The sequence below is a fragment of the Helicoverpa armigera genome, chromosome 2, assembly GCF_030705265.1.
Source record: "Helicoverpa armigera isolate CAAS_96S chromosome 2, ASM3070526v1, whole genome shotgun sequence".
Classification (NCBI taxonomy): Eukaryota; Metazoa; Arthropoda; class Insecta; order Lepidoptera; family Noctuidae; genus Helicoverpa; species Helicoverpa armigera.
Genome location: NC_087121.1, coordinates 13997108 through 14022199, shown reverse-complemented (window position 1 = coordinate 14022199; position 25092 = coordinate 13997108). Strand labels below are relative to the sequence as shown.

The 25092-nt window shown below is 37.4% G+C and overlaps 2 protein-coding genes across 6 annotated transcripts; both read left to right on the top strand.

Annotated features, from left to right (window-relative positions):
• The first annotated feature begins 1809 nt into the window (after positions 1–1809).
• Positions 1810–12687, top strand: LOC110378434 (zinc finger protein with KRAB and SCAN domains 7). Of its 5 annotated transcripts, none has more exons than XM_064040753.1 (14): positions 1810–2185; positions 4440–4578; positions 6032–6149; positions 6708–6815; positions 7239–7325; positions 7915–7935; positions 8587–8684; positions 8979–9122; positions 9673–9762; positions 10151–10301; positions 10681–10909; positions 11217–11383; positions 11731–11876; positions 12306–12687. In XM_064040753.1, exons 2-14 carry the CDS (start codon positions 4456–4458, stop codon positions 12480–12482), a joined length of 1659 nt encoding a protein of 552 aa, XP_063896823.1. In that variant the 5' UTR covers positions 1810–2185; positions 4440–4455; the 3' UTR covers positions 12483–12687. The 5 variants fall into 5 exon arrangements, with proteins under 5 accessions (XP_063896823.1, XP_063896809.1, XP_063896817.1 ...); XM_064040739.1 differs by lacking the exon at positions 1810–2185 and adding an exon at positions 2192–2464; XM_064040747.1 differs by lacking the exon at positions 1810–2185 and adding an exon at positions 2192–3464.
• Positions 12688–17953: 5266 nt separating this feature from the next.
• Positions 17954–23944, top strand: LOC110379415 (zinc finger protein 689). Its single transcript, XM_064040737.1, has 9 exons — positions 17954–18271; positions 18598–18907; positions 19017–19226; positions 19456–19599; positions 20271–20480; positions 20732–20887; positions 20992–21088; positions 21285–21478; positions 21823–23944. Exons 2-9 carry the CDS (start codon positions 18613–18615, stop codon positions 21966–21968), a joined length of 1452 nt encoding a protein of 483 aa, XP_063896807.1. The 5' UTR covers positions 17954–18271; positions 18598–18612; the 3' UTR covers positions 21969–23944.
• The last annotated feature ends 1148 nt before the right edge of the window (positions 23945–25092 follow it).

Genomic DNA, 25092 nt, shown 5'->3' with positions numbered 1-25092 from the left:
CGTGCTGGCCACACCCATAGCGCTGCAACTGAATGTCCATATGTCCTACCTAGGTACGTATGTATAATCTCTCAATTTCGTCCCCTATTGCAGACACCCCCGTTCGATAGGGTGAAATGTAAGGGTGATTTAGGCAGTTATCAAAATGTTGTTAATATTCTCGCTAAAACAAACACTAGCGACAAATAAAATCAATGCCGCACATCAGAACTGGGACCAGTGTTCATGAAGAAAAAGTCTAAGTACCTACCTAAGGACCTATGTCAAATTATCTCATTATGAATTTATTTGTTACTCCGAGTTAATTAATAAACAATAGTTACTGGATCACGATTTCAATCTCTGAGTAGATCCAGTAGCTTGTAGTGTTCTGTGTTGAACAGGCATATTATAATGATTGTATTAAAATACTTATTTTCCTTCTTTTCAAAAATATTTTACATATATTTTATAAGTTGAGGAGTTTGTTTGTTTGCTTTAAAGCGCTAATCTCTTGAACTATTACCTAATTCAATTTGCAAAAATCTTCGTTGTCAGACAGCCCACACATATCGATGAAGGCTAGGCTATCGGGTGCCCGAAATTACGAGTACGTTACGGCACTTCCTCAAAGGATGCCCTTTATAACAGCAGGTACTTACCTATAGGTACTTGACTGTCTTGAAGAGGACCACAGAGTACATTTTAATAAATAGAGTATTGTCCGTAAGAACAAAAACTTGTGAGACGCCTTAGCTCCCGTAACGCCATCTATTAAAAACTCGGAGTTGTGAACAGCGCCGTTACGCCATCTTGTACGAAAAATTTACAATGTGCGTTTTGTTGCCGCATTTTCAATCTATAAATCAGTTATTCCGAATTCCAATTATAACGAAATAAAACATATAAGTTGAAATAAAAATTGTTTGTTTGTATGCATTTATAAATATTAAACATAATATATTATAAACTTAACATAGTATTATTCAAACTGAACAGAGGATAGAGTATTGCTCCTTCTACGAACTAAACGTAGCATTCTTGTGACATAAATGAAAAAAAAAATAAACAGCTGCATGCCATGCCTCCCGTCCTTGTGTTCGGATTTTGAATTGTGTCATTAATTGTATGCTATCTCTTTCACTCCTGTTGAATTTTCAATCGGCTATTTCGGACAGCATGCTTTGTATATTGACTGTTTAATCTGCAACGCAACCTCAGTTCAAGTAAATCATATTTTTATTCCTTGTTGATTGTCCCTTGTGAAAATAAAATTGACCGTTTTCTATTGAACATATACTCGTTTACAAAGTTCACAAAACAAATACAGGCATTTGTGAACAAATGACTTTTGGACGAATCGCCAATTTCAATTGGAATACTTGCATTGGAAGTAATGGGAATAACATATTTCGTACCATGACAGAGAATAGGTATGTATTGTTTACTTTTTCTATGTGCCTATTTATTCAATGGTATTCGTAATAAATTAATAATACATTATGCTTTTTCAGAAAAAGGTCCCGGGAGGACGATTCTTGTGAATTTATGCCATTATCTAAGAGAATTAATAATTTGCACATCAATAACAACCTTAACACGACTGGTTCGCAATCGCAAGATTCTAGTCACAGTCAAATTAATGGAATAAATACAGAAAACGGAATCTCATCGCCAAGTTCTTCGTCAGGATCAGAACGAAGACCTAGCTATGACCCTGGAATGAATTCCTCGCAGAGTAGTTATTATTATGACAATAAGTTGTTATTTGAACTTCATTTAGAGAGAATGCAGCGTTGTGGACAACAATTTCCATTTTAATATTAATTTTAGTGCTACATGGTTAAGTTGTGTGTTTATTCATAATTTGTTACGCCTAATATTAATTAGTATATTTAAATTGTACCTTTTTTAATTAAAATTGTTGAAGCATGGTAACAATTTTAATTTTGAATATGGCATTTCATCTAACCAGATGTCATAAATGATGATGAATTTTTGACCAATCACGTTTGAGAATTAATGCGCCACCTGGTGTTACATTTTGAAACTATTAAAACAGTATGGCGGATTTCATTTGTCGTAAATGGTAAAAGAGAAGGGGCGTCGTTGTTTATTTGTTTGTAATTAATTATGGAATTTATTCTGAGCATTGTTGAAGTGAAAAATTGAGTTATTGGACAGAAAATATTTTTTTATGTGGAAGGTAAGTCGTTATACACAACGTTTTGTTTACAACGTGTGAATATCCATGACCTTATTTTGGAAGCGGTACTCCGTAATACCGTTAGACGGGGCGCGTGGCCACCTGAGCGCCCGAGAGAGAGTGCCGCGAGGGCCGCGTTCAACCCCTCCTCTCGCGATTTTCCTGGCGGTGGAGGAAGGAGCCGGGAGCGGGAGTGATTTGGTGACGGCACATGGAGGGGATCCCGCATCATGGTGGGGATGCGACGCGTGATGGACGCACAGCCGGTCAAAAGGACTGGTAGGGGTGAACAACCTTCGATTTCTGTCTGGTATCGCCTACGAATTGCGGGATTCCCTCTTGATGCTATGAATTGAAATATTCTTTATTTATTTGTAATTGCGTAACTGAAAACTTATCGGCCATATTTGTTGCGACTCCTTTGTCTGAGAATACGAGAGAAAAATTTTAACCCTCCGATATGACTGCCAAAACGCCTATGATAAGTCTATATAGTTTTATCTATCGTTTCTATTGTATGAATGAAGATACGTAGCTGAAATCGTCCCACGTTTTATGGGGTCAATGACACAATAAACTTGTATGACCTTATTAAACTTTCTATTGCCAAAATAACCGTTATCGGTACTAACTTTCAAGTTTCAAGGTATAACAATTAACAAAGTGAATGGTTTTATACATAAGTTGGTAAAAATATGACTTGCCTAATTGCGAATTTAAACTTTAAACTTAATGATAGGGTCCATGCAAGTGGTAGGATAGGTTCAGTCTGCAACAAGATGATTACCCAACAGCTCGCTTCCCACAGCTATTGAACCACAACCACACCTCACAGTCTTGTGAAAGTACAGCAAAGAGAAAGTGAGCATCACGCTAGAGCTACATGTGCATACATACACACACCAATTGTCTGTCAGTATGTATAACAAACTCGTCGGTTGACTATCGAGCCTGCATAAAAAACTTTCTTTAACCCACTTTCTTATTAGTAGTAGTTGGCGATCATCTTTCGCCTCTCACCGTGGCTGAATTAATTTTAGTGTAGTGCCGTGTTTGGTGGTCGGTAGAGGTATGTGCCCTACCATCGAGGTCCCAGTGTAGTCCCGTGCGCTCTGGCGGCGGTGGTGGGACTTTGGGACGTGGGGATACGCGTTGCCATAGTGACTCAAGTGTGACAGTGAATTTTATTTTTATTTTTTTCCCGCTTCGGCGGCGAAGCGCGGAGGGTAACAACAATGTGCGACATGCAGAAGATGCCCACTAGAGAGGATGCCTCTTGGTATGGGGATGATTTTATTTGGTTTTAACTGTGTGGTGGGCAATTATTCACATATCGTTACTGTAAATACGTTAGAAATTTAAAACTTTGATAACAACTGCAAATATTTATAAACATTTTACACAACCCTTATTATGATCAAGCAAGCAAATAAGTTGCAATTCAAAAACCGTTTTATGTTATACAAAGTTCCTACTTTCACTGTAGGAGCTGTGACATTAATTAACGAATAAGGAGTCAAACAACTTTCTTAAATGCTGCCCTCACTCTCTATTTCAAGTATTTTGCAGTATGATTAAACTAAATATAATTGTGAACAAGGAAACTAATTATTATTACCCATATTTAAGCTCATTAAATAATTAGACCTGCAACTCAATAAAATAAAAACACTGATCAATAACAACTGACTCGGGAATCTTACTTGCCAAGTCCGCTACAAATGCTAAACTCTTATGTTGACTACCTGTACTAAAATATTTCAACGATATAATATTTAGAAAACTGTAGTACTCATACAAGAAAACTAGGTACCTACTTACTAATGCTTTAAACTTTCAAACATTGTCTGTTGATTGCAAAAAAATATGTACATATCTCCAAAACAAGGTCATCGGTATTCCCATGTTCCGCTTTACCATTCATTGTTACAACAGAGAAAGTATTAACTGTGTACTCGCTTACAATGCAAATGTAAAACCCAAAAACCCTGTATTTATGTAATAAAAGAAACACTGATTTAAGAAATAGTTATTATTTATTTATTCATTCTTCTCATTTCTATTTCCTTTTTATACTATTCATATGATAATATGTATTACTCATAAACAAAGGTTATCATATTTATGTTGAACCTCTCTGTTCACCATCCTTCATTCAGACAAGATAACTACAGAACAGACAGTAGACCGAGTAGAGATAAAAAGGCTGTATTACTAAGGAGTTGAATCTAAAGAAGTTGTCATTACATTCCAGTGAGGAGGAGTCCGACATGAATTTTGCCACATTCTCAGCGGTGGGGGCTGCTGGTACACATTTTGTGACCACCGGTGGCCAGCTGCCAGTGGCCAAATTACAGCAGAATGTCGCCAACAATGGAACTGGTATGCAACAGGTAATAAAACCTCTTTGGAATTCTATTCTTGAAGAAGCACCCTGGTGCAGAGGAGAGCAATTATTAGTTTGTAAAAGATCTTAGTAGGAATATATAAGTAATAATAATTGCAAAAAAAGATTGTTTGTGTTCATATGGTCGCAAGTACTGTTGCTGACTAAGTCAGTCAAGGTTCGATTCCCTTGCAAGGCAATCTGTGTTCAGAAAAGTCCACTACCTAATGAATTAATAAATAAGATACACTTCATTAGAATTATAAAGTTAGATAATATAAAATACGAATTATTTATTATATCGTCAGACAGGGATATTACGATATTTATTATTGAATGTAAATTCCTCAGGGAAATAAAATGTTCTTCTAGTGAACAATTTCATTTTGAAAAATGGAAAATAGTGAAGATCATTTCAGTTTATCATAAAATATATATTCTAATTTATGAATATTATTCGAGTGCCAACTTTCGCGGGCAAAAGTTTGAATTAATTTAAAGTTTCTAATGACGTTATTAAAATAATTATTGTATCTGTTGATTTCAATATTCCATCATACATTATTGAGAAACGTAGGTAAAAATATTAAAATATATCTTAGAAGTAAAGACATGCGTATAAATTTTATTACGCAACTAGTGAAAGCCGAACCGAGCAAAACAGAAGTTATTTAGAAACTACACATTCGTTCATTTGTTGCATAAACTTGAACAAAGGATGTTCTAACATAGTCTTACAGTTAAACTGTTGTTACAATGTTAGCAATATTTTTAGAAGATAAATATAAATAAGTACACTAGTAACGGATTTATTTTAGAACAGAAATGACGTTTGAATGATGTCACGCAAGTTCTCGAAGCTAATTTATTCTTGTTGAAACGGAGCAAGAGTGCGTGCTGATTGAGAATTTCTTAGAAAATTGTATAGCATTGAGTTCATGACTATAAACGGTATGGCGAGTATTGTTCTACTATGTTATTGCTCTAGTAAGATAGGTCAATAGTTAGTCAGTTGGTATAACAGCAAGCAAATGAATGTAACACAGTACTTAAGCTTGTAAATATATGTTGGCAGATATAATTGTATGATTGACGGTGAGAATAATTTTATTATGATAGGATATCTCGAGAGTATCGCAAACAAAGCAGGTAGTAAAAGTATTTAATTGACAAGCGAACATATTACCTGATTCATCTATGGCATAACTTGTCTCTACTTGTTGAAACTAAAATATCCCGTTTTCTTTTTGATAGGAAATTATCAAGGAGGCAGTGTTAGACCTTACTGACTAGCACCAGGCATTAAACTCTCACAAAGTTATATATTGTTAAATTATTATTATATTTATTGAATTATTAAATTCTTGGCATACCTACCTATATATTAAAACTTGTAAACGAAATTGTTACTTCTGTGGAGAGAAATAATTAAAATATTGACGCTTTATGTGTGTCTGTAGGTTTGCGTGGCGATGGGCGAGGGCGGCGTGCAGTACATGCGCGCGCTGGAGGGCGGCGCGCTGCAGGCCGCGCCGCAGCTCATCTCCGTGCCCATCGCGCTGCCCGGCGCCAAGCCTGGTATGTATGCACTTCATCGGCTCTTTTACAGTTATCGGCACGGATATTGAGCTCTCGGCGGAAGAGTGGGGATTGCTTTGCGCACTGTACACATAAGGCAATAAACCAATAAATCAGTGAAGGTCAGGGCTCAATATCCGTGCCGATAACTATACCTGAAGGTTCCATTCACACAGACCGGCTCAGAGAGCATCGGCGCGCATGAGAGCATGCAATCGGAGCCAAACGTCTGCAAGACCGAGAAAAAGTACGCGATCGGAGCGTACGTGATAGAGATATAAATGTCTGAAAGAAACAAGAACATGAATAACGAAAAAGTCCTGTTGTCTGAAAATTTACCTTAGAACGGGCCAAAGTTTTACCCTGCATTTATAGTCTTTTTTTGATGCAGGCGTCTTAACCATAAGCCATCACGCTAATCTTATTTCTTCATTACGTGTAGCAAAATATATTGAAGAAATCATTTTCAATAAATGCGATATAATATTTAAAATGAAAAAAACTGCAAAGTTATGTATGATACCTATGTATGAATATCCATTATTTTACTGTTTGTAGGTGACCCACAACCAACGGTGCAGATCCAAGTGCTCAACCCCAATATACTGCAAGCGCAGCAGCAACCCAAGTACCAGATGCAAATACCCATACAGGGATTCCAACAAGGTACTTTATTATTACCATCATCTACCTAGCCTTCTCACAATACCAATATTTTCATGTTATTGCCAAGTTTCATTATAATCCGTCCAGTAGGTTTTGCTTAAAAGCTGAACAAAGATACAAACTTTCGTTTTTATGTTGGTAACATATAAATCAGCTGTTTTATTGGAAAAAAATAAAATCTGTTTGATCTGGAACTTGAAACCAATTTCTGATATGCAGATGGATATTCAAGTAAAGATTTAGAGTTACGAAAGTTATCGTCATTATGCTACGACATGGCTCATTATACCATATTATGGTGGATTAACGTCATCACTGTTTGCCATTTAAAATTAACTCGCATCTCTTACATCATTCTCTTTTAAAAGTATTATCATGACCTTATGAAAATAAGCGGTTTCTTAATATATTTTTTTCTCGAAGGTGGTGCGGTGTTGACAGTCGCTTACTCTCCGGAGACGAACGAAACTGGGAGCATACAGCTAGTCGGACAGGGAACTTTGGGAGACGGTAAGGAGGAGACTTTCTTGTATTTTTTATGTTAGTTTTAAGTTAGTTATAAGGTGTCTGAAATAAGCTGTCGAGTCTGAAGTTGACTGCTTGTTGTGTAATAAAGTAATAAGCAACAATTTTTGTTGTGTCAGTTTACCGTACTATTGGTCTATGAGTGTGAAGGAATATACAGTGCATCTGTGTCTGCGCAAACGCTCGTGCTCTATGATATGTCCCGCACAGTTGGCTGATCCCCTTATATAAGATTAAGAATAGCCTCTAATCAGCCGGGATGGCATCATCATCATGTCTGTACACTTCAAAAATCTCAACTTTAGACTCGTCATGTTATTTTCGACGGCTATTTTATTTTGGAAGTTGTAGGCAAGTAGTACAGAAGTTGCTTATTCCGTATATTTTCCAGGTACCTATTTAAGTCCCCTTATCTTAAATTGATGCATGCATGCATTGTTGATAAATCGTTCTACGAGACAGACATCTGTGTATTACCAATTTATCAAAAGAATTCACATAGAAAGTCTCAAAGTAACAAGGTGCTTTGATCCTAAAGAATATACCACTAAAAGCAATTTTTCCATACATTCAGGTACATTCAGGCTGAGATCAGGTGATTTGCCATTAATTAACCGTTGTGAAGGCGTTTTCAGAGATATATCTAACCTAAAAGAAACAGAATCAATGTTTGACAAAATTTTTTTAATATAAATATCTCTGAAAATGCTGTAATGTCCACTAACAAACACTAGTGCACATGATTGTAATACACTATTGCACTTGTGACAATTTACTTGATGTCATCTTAGTTTAGCAAACTTGGAATTTACAGTAATATTTGTTAGCTTAGTAATAATATGTGTGTCTGATTCATTTTTTGTTAGTTGTCATGATAATCATTACTCATCAATTACATAAAATGTCATGTTGTCCGTCATCTAGATATATCATTCAAGTAATATTTTATAAGGGTGCGTTTAGACCAAATGAATATAGAAATAGAGCGTGACCAAAAGCATTCTTCCACAGTATTTAAAAAAACAAAACATTAATTTAATTTTCATATATAGGTACTTACATATGCAATAACCTTTTTTCGGTACTTTTTTCGGTTTATAGAATAATTTTATATAGACCGAAAAAAAGGAAAAATTTTATAGATGAGATAGAAAAAAGCATTCTCTCGTTTGGTATAAATACACTTCTAAAATACACAATTTGGTGCTTTCAACCATGTATTCTAACCATGAAGTTTTTCTATCAGGTCTGCAAGTATTGGCGGCGTTACCACCAGAGATGCAGCTGGTGCAACCAGCGCAGACACAAGACAACAAGGACCATATACAGCAGAATATGCATCAGGTATGCACAACTATTATATCAACAGATCGATATGGATTGTATTTATCTGAATTAATAAAGTACTGATTGAGTAGTTGAAAAATCGAATAACATGCTTGTTTTTAATATCCACCAATAATTCTATTAATTACAATTTTTTTATTACCTCAAAGTTTTTAAAGATGTAAGCAACCAACAATATTTTTTTGATTCCATAGGATTCTTCGGATTGCCTCCTAGCTTTTATTAAAATCAAACAAAATATATAACTTAATATGTATATCAATTAGATATTTAATCAACTCAATATTTCAGGTGTACATAACGCCGAACAACCAGATAATAATCAACGCGCCTGAGAGTAAGCCGCTGAACAACAACACGACTTCAGATAACAACAACTCGGGACCCATGGATATTATCATCAAGGAAGAGTGTGATGAGACAACTAATGACGATGTAAGAACATCATCATCTGCCTAGCATTTTCTCAACTATGTTGGGGTTAGCTTCCAGTCTAACCGGATGCTGACTACCAGTGTTTTATAAGGAGCGACTGTCTATATCTGGCCTCCTCAATCCTGTTACCCAGGCCCTGGTTATCAGACTTTCTGGCTCCTGACTTCCTGCAACGACTGTTGAAGATGTTTAAATGACAGTCAGGACCTAACAGTTTGACGTGCCTTCAAAGTCCGTGGACCGACCGCGTTAAGCGTCCCTTAACCTTTTGATTAATCGACCTGTGTGGGTATTATTTAGCCACAAACTCCCTTTATGATAGCAAAATGTATAAACATAACACTGCTACAAATACGCGAAGCATATAATGGCTTCAAAAAAGCAGTTGACGTGAAGTATAATTAATTAGAAACTTGTGTTGTTTGACAAGATGCTGGATGCAGGTCGCCTCCAACAGGTATCTGTGGAGATCTGAGGGGGAGGCCTGTGTTCAGCAGTGGACGTCTTATGGCTGAGATGATGATGGTGATGATGATTGTGTTGTTGTTAGGAGAGCTCGCAGGGCACGGAGGGCGGCGACACGTGGCAGATGTGTCCGCAGCAGGACCTCGTCAAGTACCTCAACACCTTGCCGCCACAGGTACAACACCTATATGTGTATAAATTATATCTCCCCTTACTAGTAGTATTTTCTCAAAACAACCTATTACACAGTTTGATACTAAAGAAATTGACACTAATATCATAATTATCTTTTTTATCGCCCCACTGTCGGGCGCCTTCTCTCACACAGAGAATGGTTGAATGTTACTCACCACACTTGCTCCGTAAATGTTGATCACTTTATAAGTGAGTTTCCTCAATACTTTTTCTTCATCATTTTTTTTTATCAGTTATTAGTGTTTAAGGTGTACTTCAAAAGTGCACATATAACTTTGAAAAACGCACAATCATTGAGAGGCTTGTGTTTTTAACCATTAGGTCACTTTATAATGTATCTAGTTACTAAAAGCCCTAATAACTTGCAGCAAGCACAAGCGCTCCCGGTATCTCTACAGCAGTTCCTGCGACTGAACCCCGCGGAAGCCAAGAAGTCTGACCCCGTGGTGGAGATAGAAGTCGACATGGACTCGCAGGTCAAGTCTGAAGAACCCGTCGCCGAGGCTGTGCTCAGCGAAGGTAGTTATTTAAGTTTAGGGTCTTTGTCTGATGGTCCGTGACCATTTTTTTGTAGGAGACAAATAGAACTGATAGCAATCGTGTTACGCACGCGTCCTGCAAAAAGTCGCTCTCAAAATCTAGACAGATTGTCCTATAAAAATACGCTTTCGTAAATGCAGAAAGTGTTGGTCAAAGTTCGTTACAAGACTCTTCTAGCAAGTCCAAACACAACTAGCTATGAAAAGACATTCCTTCATGAAGTTCCAGTTCATATCTTTCGGCTTCATCAGAACTACATATATTGGAAGATGGTTAAATTAGTTACTTTGGATTCTATTACATGCTGAACCACAGCTAAATCACACCGGTCTACCTAATAAAAAAATCTTTTCCACAGACGGAACCATAAGAATAGTAGGCAAGAAGAAGAAGAAATACAAGAAGAAGCCGCCGAAGCCAGCTCGGCCGAAGCCAGGTCAGGTGGTCATAGCCACCGCGCTGGACGGCTCGCCCATCTTCTGCTGCCCCGAGTGTCAGATGGCCTACCCCGAGAAGGAGCAACTCGAAATACATCTGATCGCCCACAAGATTGAGAGGCGGTTTATATGTGGGATTTGTGGAGCTGGGTGAGTGGTTTTTTGGGTATTATTTTTGTTGGTATGTGGGTAAAGGTGTGCAAAAAACAATACTTTTACTTTTATTCAGTTAGTGATATCAGATTTAGTAATTTATAAAGATATAGTCCTTTTTTTTTAAACAACCAATATCGCATGAAAAGGTCACGCGAGGCCCGCGGCCGCTGCCCACCGCTTCCATTTCCGTGTGTCTCGGTCCTTAATAATACTGGTTTTATTATCGCTTTATTGGGCTCAGTCGTGGTTTTTCGACGTTGACTTTTCAACACGCTTTAATATAATATTCTCCTGTTGTTAGTCTGAAGCGCAAGGAGCACTTGGAGCGGCACAAGCTGGGCCACAACCCCGAGCGGCCCTACGTGTGCGGCGTGTGTCGCAAGGGCTTCAAGCGCCGCGAGCACCTCAACCTGCACACCGTCATACACTCCGGCGTCAAGACAGAGATGTGCACCGAGTGCGGGAAAGGTAAAGAAATATAAAATAGTAGCTGCTTCCCTCGATTTCACCTGCTCATCATTATTGAGCTGCGGCCGCTCGCACTGACGACCAACGCGTCCTACGACGCGGCCCAGCGACTTTAGCTCAACTATTTTCAGGCGCATAAAATGCCTTACGTAGGCAATTTCACCTTGAATTTTTCTTCACTTTGTAGGGATTTGTGTCACTGTACTGAAAGCAACTGTGCTTTTAGAGACTGCACCAAGAGTAATTTGATCGATTAATACAATCTGAGTAGAAGTTCTACCTATGTACTATGTGTAGGTGTGATTATAATGAATAACAGAGCTAATCAACTTCTAATTGTTCGTCAGGTTTCTACCGCAAGGACCACCTGCGCAAGCACACCCGCTCTCACGAGAGCAAGCGCGCGCGGGACGAGGCCGCCGCCGACACGCCCGCTGTGCAGTCCAGTACAGCGAACACTACCAACAATATCATGCCCGAGATTACTATACATGTAAGTATACCATTACAAGGCATACAAGGCCGATTTTGGCCATGGCGACTTTTCTCATATAAGGAGACTAGCTTCTGCCAGCGGTTTCACCCGCATCCCGTGGAAACCTCTGCACAAACCCGGATAAATAGTAGCCTTACATAGCTTTCCTCGATAAATGGGCTATCTAACACACTGAAATATTTATCGAATCGGACCAGTAGTTCCTGAGATAAGCGCGTTCAAACTCTTCAACTTGATATTAGTATTGGTCAGCCAATTACGCAGGACATATTATAGTGCTCAAATATTCGCGCAGACACCAAGTGCACTCACTCTTCCTTCACTCTCATAGCCCGATGGGACGGATGGCAATCCAAATTATACTTATAAATCAGGAAACCCAAATGAAGCTAATAAGCTCTACTAACTGATTAACTTTCCAAACAGATACCAACAAGTTCGAACTCCCAAATGCCAGTTCAAATCAACATCCCGCAGCACGTGGTATCATCCTTAGCCGCCAGCCAGCAACAGCAACAGCAACAACAGCAACAACAACAGCAACAACAACAGCAACAACACGCAGAGAACACCCTGGACGCGTTGTTGGCGCAGCACTCGTGACGTCACATGCCCGCGCAGGCGCCGCTGCAGCAACTGCTCACCCAACCCATAGCGTATCATTATGTCCTTTAACTGGTTTATACTGGATTTTGACGACCTCTAACAGACAAAAGAGTTAATGATATCTGTGTAATACTTGAACATTTCACTAGACAGTGTAGTAGTGCGGTTAATATGATACTTTCTAAAAGATCTGGTCCAGTTCATTGGGAGATGATAATGAGAAAATTATAATGGTCTCGGTAGATGATAAAATAATACTGCTATTGGTACTGATCATTTTTATCGTTCTATAGGAAACTCTTAAAAACCCGCACCTCATTAGCTACGGATTTCTATACCAATCTATCTTGTTTTTGCGATTAGATATTGAAACTTTACATACTTTATATTGAGCGAATTATAAATTCTTTTATGGCAAAATTACGAGGGATAGATGATAGGTTATAGAAAGCCACTGTAAATCATATTGTACATAGACCATGACGTGACCAGGTGCTCATTCAGTGACACTTAACTTTTACCAGTCGGGTCATTGCTGGTCATTGCAATGTCATGACAATAAATTAAGACGATGGCTATGCATGTTGTAATCTGTTTGAATATGCTTGCTTTTATTATTCATAAAAATATGTATTAAAATGACGTGGTTTTGCGTGACTTGAAAACTGATTGGAGCCGGACTCTTAGACCCAGTTCACAGACAACGTAAACTTCTGTTTACTATGAATTTTCATGTTCCATTTACAAATAAACGGTTGTTTTAAAAGAAACGGTCGTTTATGTGGTCGGTGATAATAGGCCTTAAGCTCGCATAATCCAAACAGATTAATCTGCTGTCAAAACATATCTCTCTAGCCAGAATTCAAAACTAGCTTTGACCTATTTACTACAAAATTAAAGAATAAAATGTAAGAATGTGTAAAATATACTGATATTGATCCAGGGCGAATATGACTGTTGCTTGTTTGAACCATCGTTAGAACAAGTCAGTTACTTAACTATAACAGGGTACGACACTAACTTGAAATGTAGGCCCGAAATTGTTTGTAAAAAGTAAATTTAAAATGAAATAACGCTACATTTGATACGAAAATGTTCTTATTAACACAAATGTGACCTTATTTTAAGTCGTTTTAGACTTGAAATAAATTTTCTATGTGATTTTGATCACGGAATGATTCTAGTTGCGAATTCTTCGTATCAAATACTCGCTTATTTCTTACTCTACGAAGTTGTGGCCTTGTATGAGTCTGTAAAAATTAACACGGTATATTGAGCTCTATGAAGAGACTAGATTATAATCATGTGAAGGCATGTATTGTTTGTAAGAGATATTAGTGTAAACACGAAATCAGTCCATCAAGTTTGAAAGTGAAAATGTGATTAAGCTTGAAGCATAATGTTTGTATAATGTACATATCACGTAGTGTTATTGTATAAATCTGTGTTTTGATACTAAAATACCATGACATGACATCTCTTGTTTCGAGCGTTCTTTACTTTGACGCTTGTAGAAATGCGACGCTTTTTGAGTCTTGAAAATCAGTTGAGATTCTGGTGTTGGTTCATCGAATGTAGTTTCCATAATGATTATTATATTTACATATCCTGAAAGATTATTTCACACACATTTTGTAAGATTTCATACAATAATAAATATTATATTCCTGGTCTCAATGTCATATTAAACTTTTATGAATTTCTAATCATTTGATGTGCTCAATACATGGACTCTCTTTTGATTTTAAACAATTCGAATCATAATAGATATCATCTCCACTGTGATATTTATACCATTATTCGCTTTCTGTGCATTCTCACTAACTTTCATGTGCTTATTTTGTATACAAACTTTTTCTATTTCCATCGAATTGTGATATTTATTTATTGTCCGTTGATTGGCGCGCGCTAGGATAACACTCGCTTTAAAATAATATAATAGTCATTATCTTGCTGAACACTACGATCCGTCCCTTTTGGAAATTATTTATTTTTTTGGTTTGTGAATAATTTTAGGAGAGTTATTGTATAAGCGACGATATTTACCTGCCGGCCTATCGCTTACTGATCCTAGCGCGGCGATCGGACGGACTTGAGCTGATGAAGTGCATCGCAAGTGTGTGGAGATTATCTGATTTTACATCGCATCGTTATGTTTGCTAACTGCGGTGTTATAATGTTGACAAACTTTCATAGCCTGTGTTCATTTTCATCAAATCGTTTTGTAGAACTTTTTTTAGAATTATTTAGATTCTAGAAAATAGCGTACCTACTCGTATTGTTTTCATACCCATTTAATTTATACGAAATTGTATCACACATTTGCGCGAGTCATAATATAAAATGTTAAATTTAGGCTTTTCCACCACACGATATTAATATTTGTCAGCTTTAATGTAGGTGTAAATTATTTTCCAATTATATTTTTGTACTTAGTGTTAAGTTTTGTAATGCATCACTACTCTGTGGCATGTTTTGTATGTCTTAGCTTAGAACGCTGTTATTGCGAGATCAAGGTGCTCTATGAACATTAATTAAGTTCTGCAAGTTGTCTCTGGCCATCCAGATGCCTTTGTTTCATATATTTCATGGTGTTAAAGTTATTAATTACGGAGAGTCCCTATTTCTGGTAGCTAGATAGTGAGTAATTGAATTCATATAGTCCAACTCTAATTGTTTCCTTGTTTCCTCATTCTGTAATAAAATAAATTGTATTTTTGTACATTTGTTGATATAAGTCTATTTAATATACGTTGCGTAGTCTAGTTCGTTCGTCGTTCTAAATCTCAAATTCTTATTTAATATTTTTGTGTAACTTTTTAGGCATATTGTGCGTACTTCGGTCGAAAACTTTACTTCATATCTGTTATCATGTAAGATAACGTTAGCAGTTAACCAATTTAGATGCGTATTTTTTTATTTGGTTTTATTGAAATTAGTTGCAAGTATTATAAGATTAAGACAAAGCGAATAGACCGTTAACTTCTGTCCGAAGTTATAAGTGTAAACTTTTGTATGAAACTTTATTTATTAAGAAGACACCGTAAGAGTAAATAAGATTAAAGAATAAAATCACTGATTTTGAAATGTTCGGGGTTTCATTTATTGTTCAGCTTCCCAGAAGTAGATTATGGCATTTTCGTGTCAGCTGACCAAGAGAAGTGTGTGCGCGTCCACCTAATAAAATAAGACTATGGTACGTAAACGAAGTTATCGATGAATCTCGAAACGAATATAAAATTAATATGTGATACTGATCCTAATCCATTCGACAGCTACTGAGTCATGAGTGCCGTCAGTCCAAATGCACACATCAATATCTGTCAAGCAATTTCAGAAAATATTCTTTGGCTGGAACGAAATAATGGTATAACCTTGGTATAGCTAACAAAACAAATCCACGCCGATTCAACCGTTCTTTTCGCCGATTCAGCAGTTTTTAGGCACAGATATTATAAGGAAGGGGAAAAATATGTACGTTGCAAAACATATTTATTATTTATTCCAGCCATGTATGTATGGTTGAATAGTTGTGGGTGTGTGCGTTCGCGCAGCGGAATGTTGTTGAATTTAAAGATTTTAATTATGCAGATAATTAGTGTAAGACGTCCTATAATTGTGTATGGTAAATAAAAATTTGTGTATGCAGCCATTGTGGAGAAATTCACCAAAAACAGATTCCGCTGGGCGAACGTTGGCGAACGTTGTCCTGGCGGAACTTTAATCCATAGACTTTAGAAGAAAAAGATGTGTCCGAAAATTAGTGTGTATTTGTATAATTGATTATGTATGAATGAAATTAGTGCATGCATAAACTTCGGAGAAATTCAAGTTTCCGCTACGCGAACGTTTGACATTAGCTAGTTTTCATATAAAGCGCTTACATAGAGAGCTGTAGATTTTTACATACGTTGTTTTGAATTTGTTTATATTTGTTTAAAAACAGATTTAGAAAAGTCGTAGGGTTTAAAGATAAAATATAAACGTAAAATACACTTATTAGGTCTTAGTTCTTAAAAGTATGCAGTTTGGGGTCTAGATTTTCACGTTTACACAAACCTTGTAAGTGTCTCAACATGTTGCCAAGTATCAATGATGTTCCATTAGTAATTAAAAGTTATAGGATATTTTAACATGAACAGATCACTGTTTACAAAGCAGTCGAATATCACGACGTTCTAAAGAATTGCATGGTAAAATGTATGCCAATAATGTTTAATCATTCAACTATTCACTTGCAAAATTTCATGTCATTAAATTCAGTAATTAAAGAACAATTAAAATATCGAAACCCTACATAATCCGACCAAGTTCAGATTGCTACCAAAACGGCCGTGCCATATGTCTAACAACGTTCTTAACTTGGAAGGTTAGTATTTATTAATATGGAATAGTTGCGTACACAAGCGTTAGGAAAAATAAAACAATTGTATGTCTTGATTGATAAACATTTTTAATAATAATGCCACTATCTACGATAAAATAAATCAAACAAAAATATTTTATTATTATTACTTACATAAATTACTTAACTACGTGATTAAAATAACGTTAATAAACGTTACGTATTTTAACTAAAATGTCGTAGATAGTGGCGTTATTATTAAAAATATTTTTCATTCAAGAAATGCAATTGTTTTATTTTTCCTAACGTGTACGCAACTGTACCATATTAATAAATATACTAACCTTCCAAGTTAAGAACGTTGCTTAGACATATGGCAAGCTTCCAGGTTTATATTTTAATTGAATTACTGAATTTAGACATGAAATTTTGCAAGGCTATTGGCATTGTCGTGATATTCGACTGCGTAAACAGTGATCTGTTGCCTATAACTTTTAATTACTAACGGAATATCATGATACTTAACGTTCATCAACTGAACTACCGGCACAAGAACTAAGACCTAATAAGTGTATTTTACGTTTATATTCCCTACGACTTTTCTAAATCTGTTTCAAATATCTGCACGTGCGCTTAATGGCGCTAACAAAGTTCGCGTTTATTTCTCTTCATGCCTGATTGCATTCATAATAAAATCTTTTAGGACACAACGTTCGCACAAAATTCTCCACAAGTAAAAATTCCAGACGTTTACAGTAAAGTATTAACAACAGCGGATCACGAACGGTTCGCCGCAGTTACAGGGCAGGGGTAAACGGCCCCCATCCTACTGCGTGAAGTAAAAACCCCGCAAAAAAACACCCCCAGCAACAATATAGTGTGACGGTCACCATTTATTTTGTTAGCTAAACTACATGTTATAATATGATCCCTATCCGTAGCGGTTATTAGGTAAGCAGTGATAGGTAGTGGAATTCGCAAGACTATGAGGAGAATACGTACTCGAAAAATGAATAGCCTTTCGAATTGAATTCTCTAATGTTTATAAACAAAGAGAAATTACCTACATCAACAGTTTTTGTGTATTAGGGCTATTACCTACTTAGCGAGTTAGAAATTCATTCTTCCGAATTCTGTGCCTAATTCGCTTTGATATTTAAATAGGGTCTTATTTATGATTTTCTGCCATGCTAATATCCGACCCTGAACTTTTACGATGCTGGTACGGAATGGGCGAAGTGTATGAGTATAATTCCTGGAAGGAGTCCACGTGCGTGCGAGGCTCGGCCCTCGCCCCCTGCCGCGCGACTCCGCGCAGCCGCGCCGGCCGCCGCCGCGCCGCGCAGCCTGCCCGCGCACCCCGAACATACACCACTTACTTATTTCATCAACGACGAACAATTAAAACGCAATGAAAACCTACTTTCTGGCCACAAGACAGGTAACCATTCCATTATCTTTCAACTCTTTTGTGCGTTCTGGTGTCGCGCCGTCACAGTGCGCGCTACAAGATCGATGGTGTGAGACGGCGGGCCGGTAAAAATAAAGCGTTAGAAATGACTGGGGTGAGGCAGAATGGCGGGGGTTGAGTGAGCGCCCTACTAGGGGCCGCACCCTTTGATTCACTTTGTTGTGGTTCGCACCGTGTACTCCACCTGCCACCTGCTCGACAGGACGAGTGCAGTTTTTTTATATCTCGCGTGCGACCTTGCAGCCCCCGCTGACGTAACACTATTCATATAACTGCGATGTCCGCCGCGTTTTCAGATACAATAAACTACGATGAACTTTGCCCCGTTCACTGGGCATATTCCGACGGCGGCAGCGATCCCTACTATCCACCAGTTCGCCGCAAAGTTTGGATATGAAGGCGGCGGGAGCAGCTCGGGTGGAGTGGTGCAGGAGACGCGCTACCAGGCGTCGGGCAGCGGCGGCGGCGTGCAGTTCGCGGTCACGCCGGGGACCGGCACCATGGCCGTGGACGGAGTCAAGTTCCGGCAGGCTGAGAGCGTGGTCGTAGTCAGCAGTGCTCAGCCTGGCACTGTGGCGCTCGCTGGTCTAGCGCCCATACACACAGGTGAGGGTAAGCTTTCAGTTATACAATTTCAATTTTGGATAAAAGTAATATTTTTGTCTCATTTTCTGCTTATGGCAAAATAAAAACACTTGTTGCCCTTCCAAAACAGTAAACACTGGCGTCAAGTACCAGACGATATCGGCGTCGTCATCAGTGAACCTGGGCAACATCGCATACGGGGGACAAGCGAGCTACGTGCAAGCGGAGACAGTTCACCAGCACCTGAAGGCGGAGCAGCGCCCGGAGAAGCGCGAATACAGGGAGGAACTGCACCACGACATCATGGCTACTATGATGCAACAGCATCAAGGGATCAATGGTACGTGCGATTGTATTTTTGTGAACGAATTTTCAGAAGGGTTCTTTTATTTAAGGGGGCATATCATAAAAAGTAAAAAAATGTCCCTACCTACACAAAAGATTTGTTTTTTATCGACAGAAATAATATTTACAAGGATTTTAAAACGCAAAACCTAATTCGGAGTTAGACAACAAAGACATGGGGATCGCTATCAAACTGAAATTTTCCATCTTCCATCCAACAGTAGCACAAGCGACGCCACTACAGCAGGGCACTCAACAGCTCCTCGTTGTGCTGCACGAGCCCAAGGAAGCCGCAGCCATAGCGAGAGCCATCAAGCAGGAAGGGCGCAACGATCGCGCCGGAGCCACCGCGCCCGCTGAGTTTATCAGTAAGTTGTTGTTGTTATAATGTTTATTTATTAGGTACGCTAATTTAGAAAAAAAAAAAAACAAAGTGAAAACCTGTATAACAGAGAAGACTGCAAACGACGACACGTAGGTAGTAGTAATTATTAACCGCACCAATTAAAGTCAAATAATAATTGTTGAACGTTGAATTAATGATTATTTAAGCCTCTTCTTAAAAAAAATCCCAACATGGATTTATTTAGGTACCCACTACGTACTTTACTGTGTATAAAAATCCTTGTAATGGGGTCGCAGTAACAAGGCGACGCAACAGGATTCCTTGCAGCCTTATAAGTACGGCTCCGTCTTACCTAAGTGGATTCAGTCTCGACTTCTCCAGTAATGTTTGTAACGTTTCTACTAGAAACAGGCACTTCTTTGCTTATAAAGTTATTGCCTTTCTGTGTGACCAGTGACTGGCAGTGACTAGTTTTAAATAATTGTTGTTAACTAATGTACTTAACTACCTTCTTTCTTTTTTTTTCTTTATCAAATTGAGCGGCCTCATATTGTTGACTCAGGCTTACAATTCCCTTGATTAATTTTGCCACTCAGAGACAGCAAAATAACCCATTTTTTCCAGTCATCATCATACCATTCACATGATTCACATCACCCTTATCATTTACGTACATAGTATCGTGTGCGTCAGGCATCGGGGATGTGACCGACAGCTCGACGTGGCAGACCCTGGGTGGTGGTGTGGCTGATTACCTGTCAGCCCTGCCACTGCCACTACATCATCTTCTCAAGTACTCCACGCCTGCGAATGTGGTGGAGAGCAAGAGAGAGGAACAGCCTACTATTGTGACGACTGTCAATGCTAACGCGTTGAATGCTATGCCTACTATCGCTACGGTGAGTTGGATTTCTTCGTTTGGTGATCTTCAAACTGGTGAATTTTGAAGTCCTCTGCGGACTTTTTATCAGGCGTTAAGAATAATTACTATATTTTTGACATCAGTGGAGACAAGTGGAGTGTACCAAATGAGATGAATGGACATCTCATTTGGTACACTCCACTTGTCTCCACAGTAGCAATTTCAATGTAAAACCATTCTTCTAGATTCTTTCTTGTGAGCTAATTATCATTGTCTTTCGTCCAGATGCCAGCAAACGCAGTGAACAGCGTGGTGGTACAGACTGCGACGATAGTCAACCAGAACACCAACACCATCGTCATGTCCAAGAAGAAGAAGAAAAAGAAATCCATGAAAGAGAAGAAGCCGCGACCGAAGCCGGGGGAGATACGACTCACTACTGCTTTAGGTAAGAATCTTTGTAGATGGAGATAAAGGATGGATGGAAAATGTGTCAAAATAAAACAATTTAGTAGACGCTTTTGATAAAAACCACCTACGGTTATATTTCAGACGGCAGCACATTGTATTGCTGTCCAGAATGTCACATGGCGTACCCTGAGCGAGAGTTGTTAGAACAGCATCTAGTCGGACACACCATGGAGCGAAGGTAAATCATCTATATTGTCAGCATTTTAAAACTTCAGTAAACAAATTCTTAGCAAGAATAAGATTCAATTTATTCTGATGTCCAAATACACCACGTCCGCGTAAGTTTCCTCATGGTTGAATTCTGTCTGTCGTACATAATTCGTGTATATTCCTTAAAGATCACGATCAGTAAATCACTAAAATGATATTCCCAGGTTTATCTGTGACATCTGCAACGCTGCTCTGAAGCGTAAGGACCATTTGACTCGCCACAAACAGTCGCACAACCCGGACCGGCCGCACGTATGCTCCGTGTGTCTCAAGGCGTTCAAGAGGAAGGAACAGCTCACGCTGCACTTCGTCATACACTCGGGAGAGAAGAGGCATGTGTGTAATGAGTGTGGGAAAGGTAAGATAGTTTACCGAAGCTTTTTCTTCTTGACGAGACGGCATTACTGCTGAACATAATGAAAAGTTAGGTACCTATGTCTTTTCGTCTCTATGGCATTACCCTTACCTTCATCACGCATGGGTGATGTTCTTTTAAAAGTTCTAGGTTGGATTCTCAAATCACTACCAATGGTTTTGATCCGACGAATACCTACTATCTGAAGTCGTGATTCAAGATACAAAAGCTTATAATTCTAATCTTACTTTAATTAGTTCTCAGGACATATCACAATCTAATTACATTGTGATTTTAATTGGTGAACTGTATCTGGCATGGAACTAATTCTCTACCATCCCCGTCAGGTTTCTACCGCAAAGACCATCTCCGCAAGCACACCCGCTCCCACATAGCTCGTCGCGTCAAAGCGGAGATGTCTCAACAAGGCTCTTCATCGTCATCCCCGCCGCTCTCTCACGCCGTGCCCGCGCCCGCGCCCGACCCCTCCTGACCGCACTCCGACGACAAGAACTCGAACGACCTCCTCACTCTCATCGCAGCTGCTAAGGACGCTTTTTAAGTAGGTGGGTAATGATGGCTCCAAATTGGTGCCAATATTCGTGCCAACAAATTAACTTCCAAAAAAGAACGTGGATTTTTAGTATATTTTTTTCCTACAAGAAAATATAAACCAACTTCACAAAACAATGAGAGGGACAAAATTGTGATAGGCTGTAGAAGTCAGTGGATAAAAAAACACAGTCAACTGATCATAAGTTTTATTTTGTCTCTTTCAGTGTTTTGTGAATTCGGTTTCTTTTTGTAAAAAGTTTTTTCTTTACCAAAGTAAAGACAAATTCCCAATGTTGGCTCGAGTGTTGGGCCCAAGATAGGAGCCGAGGTAGTAGGAGGTGAGTTGATTGTAAATAGGTGATGTGGAACATGCTTGTAAATATAAGTAAGGATATATTGGTAAAGTGCGATCAAAATTTTAATAGGAAAGATATTTGGGTCAGGGAATTGAATTTCGTTGTAGTTTCGTTCGGCTTTTGGCAAAAGTTAGAAAAGATGCATGGAATGAAGATTTGATAAATTGAAACTGGGAAGACATCAACTCTCCTCTCTAGTACAATTGTATTAGGAAGACATTAACGTATAGGACGTATGTAATAAATAAACACCAGTAAGTAACTGCACAGTGAGATAAACTTATCCCGAAGCAATACCTTTTAGAATTGCATTTATGAATACTTTTATGTACGGGTAGTGGACTTCACATGCTTAATCGATCTACTTTTAAATAGCAGTATTTTTTATTGTAATCTGTAAATATTTTTTTCTAAAAGAAAAGGATCTAAAATGTTATTTTCTGATGTGATATGGAAGGTTACCAATCTAGTCAAACGTTAGGTTTTAGTCTACAGACAGCCCAGTTTTTTTGTGTAAACTGAAATATTATAAAGTTTTGGAATATTTTTAGAGAAAATTGGGTTTTGACTAGGTTACACGAATGTTTTTAGCTTAAATCATTTTATGAATTCTATAGTTATTATGTAGTGTATTTATGATTATTAGATATACATTTTGTTATTAGGAGCTCAAAAGACCTATAATTTGTTTTGTTATTTGCGAAATAAATGTTGTGTTAAATATTAACTTTGGGGGTAATGTAAGAAAAAATAAAGTTATGTAAGCTCACAATTGTACCATGGAGCCAAAGGTATATTTTGCTGTGATGTAAATTTTTATACTTATGTACATTAATTGTGTTATGTTATTTATATAAATTTTAAATGTTGTCACCTGTAAGGGTTGTTTTCGTTGTTCGTTTGATGTCCGTCGGTGTTCAGTTCAGTGATTTGATGTAACGGTAATTAAATGTTTATGCAATATAGCTGTTATGTACCATAGAATGTTTGTTCATAACTTGTATATTAGTACTATACTATAGTACGGGTAGTTCACATAGGTACGTACAAAACATATTTTTATAGTAAAATGGACGTTCAGTCTTAGATGTTCGAGTAACTTGTATTTGAAAAAGTTAAAAAAGTACAAAATCGTTTTTAACGTTTATGTTGAGATTGGATTCTATTTTTTTAAGTAAAAAAAATATATGTTTGTGTTCCTAGATCGCTGTAATATTGTAAATGCGACAAAGTCATAGATGGAAACACAAAATGAAGAAATAACAAAAATATTAAATATCTTTACATATTAAACGCAACTTTTTTAGATTATATTGTTTTTATATTATTATATTCGTTGCATTTGCTTGTGTCTAGTGTAGGAAGTGCGAAATAGTAGCATTTACATATATTTTATTATTTTCGGTGACTATTTCACTCCTACCCTAGACACCAGTATACGAGTAAATAGGAATCCTTATATACTTTGACAAGTAATATAAAATAGTACATAATTATATCCAGCTTCCCTTTACCGACTTTGTGCTTTCGTATTTTAACTTAAATATATAACATTTTACTTTATAATGCAGTTTTATTTATTGACTTTGAACTTCATACATTTACGTATGTGGACAGAATACCTAGTAGCAGAAAGAAATAGGTATTTCGGTTTGGGTTTAGAAATAGGTATTTTGTGGAGAAGCATTAAAAATAGTTTGGCTTTTTCAAAATGTCTGTATGGTATGAACTGTCCTGGTTTAAATAACAAAACTATATTAGATTCGAGTGCAAAATACTTTATTTTTGTACTTTATGTCACATTTAATAAACTTAAGATTAGAATCACAACGTTATTTTCTGTGAAAAGACAAAATAGAGGAACTTTACATAAAGATAAACTTACGAACTAGATTCCATTGCATTGCCAGTTACACAATGTTTGAGAGTAATACATGATTTCAACTTCAAGAACATAATTGGACCCGGATTTTATTCGAAGGACAAAAATATGCTTAGGTCTTTGGCACTAAGTAAAAATATGGTATTGCCGACTGGTAATGTTGATGTACCTTAGAAAACAAGTACTACAGAGTTGCAACGTTCACGTTATACAAAGAAAGAAGGAAGGAAATTACTATTATTTTAGCACATTCGACAAAATTAAACTAAGTATGCTGGTTTTTTTTTACTCTAGGCTTACTGTAGTCTCCCAGAAACAAAAAAATCAAGGATAATCCACTCCAGACTCGAGAGACTTGTTATGCAAGTAAGTACAGACAATGTTAATCCTTATAACTGGCAAGGCAAATGATATTTGGTTATCATGGCACGATATGTGACACACTTACACACTAACAATTTAATTCCCACGTCATGTACACATAAGAAACTTTATATAAATCGAACAAAGTTTTACCAAAGAACATTCAATGTTAATTCTAAGATAAATTGTAAGATAATAATAAAGATATGCAAATAAGACTGAGATCAGGATAAATCTAAGTTTTGGACCCAGTGCTTTTATAAAGAAAGTAGGTGACTTTCATCATTTGAAATTCATCATGATAAATTAATTACAAGTAGGTAGACATTTACCGTCATACCAAAAAAACTTTTAAACGTCTGTTGAACACTGGTCTAAAAAATGACAAATTATGACGTTGAAATAAGGTCCTCTTTGCAGCCACATTTTTTTTGACAAGTGTTCAACAGCTGTTTAAGTTT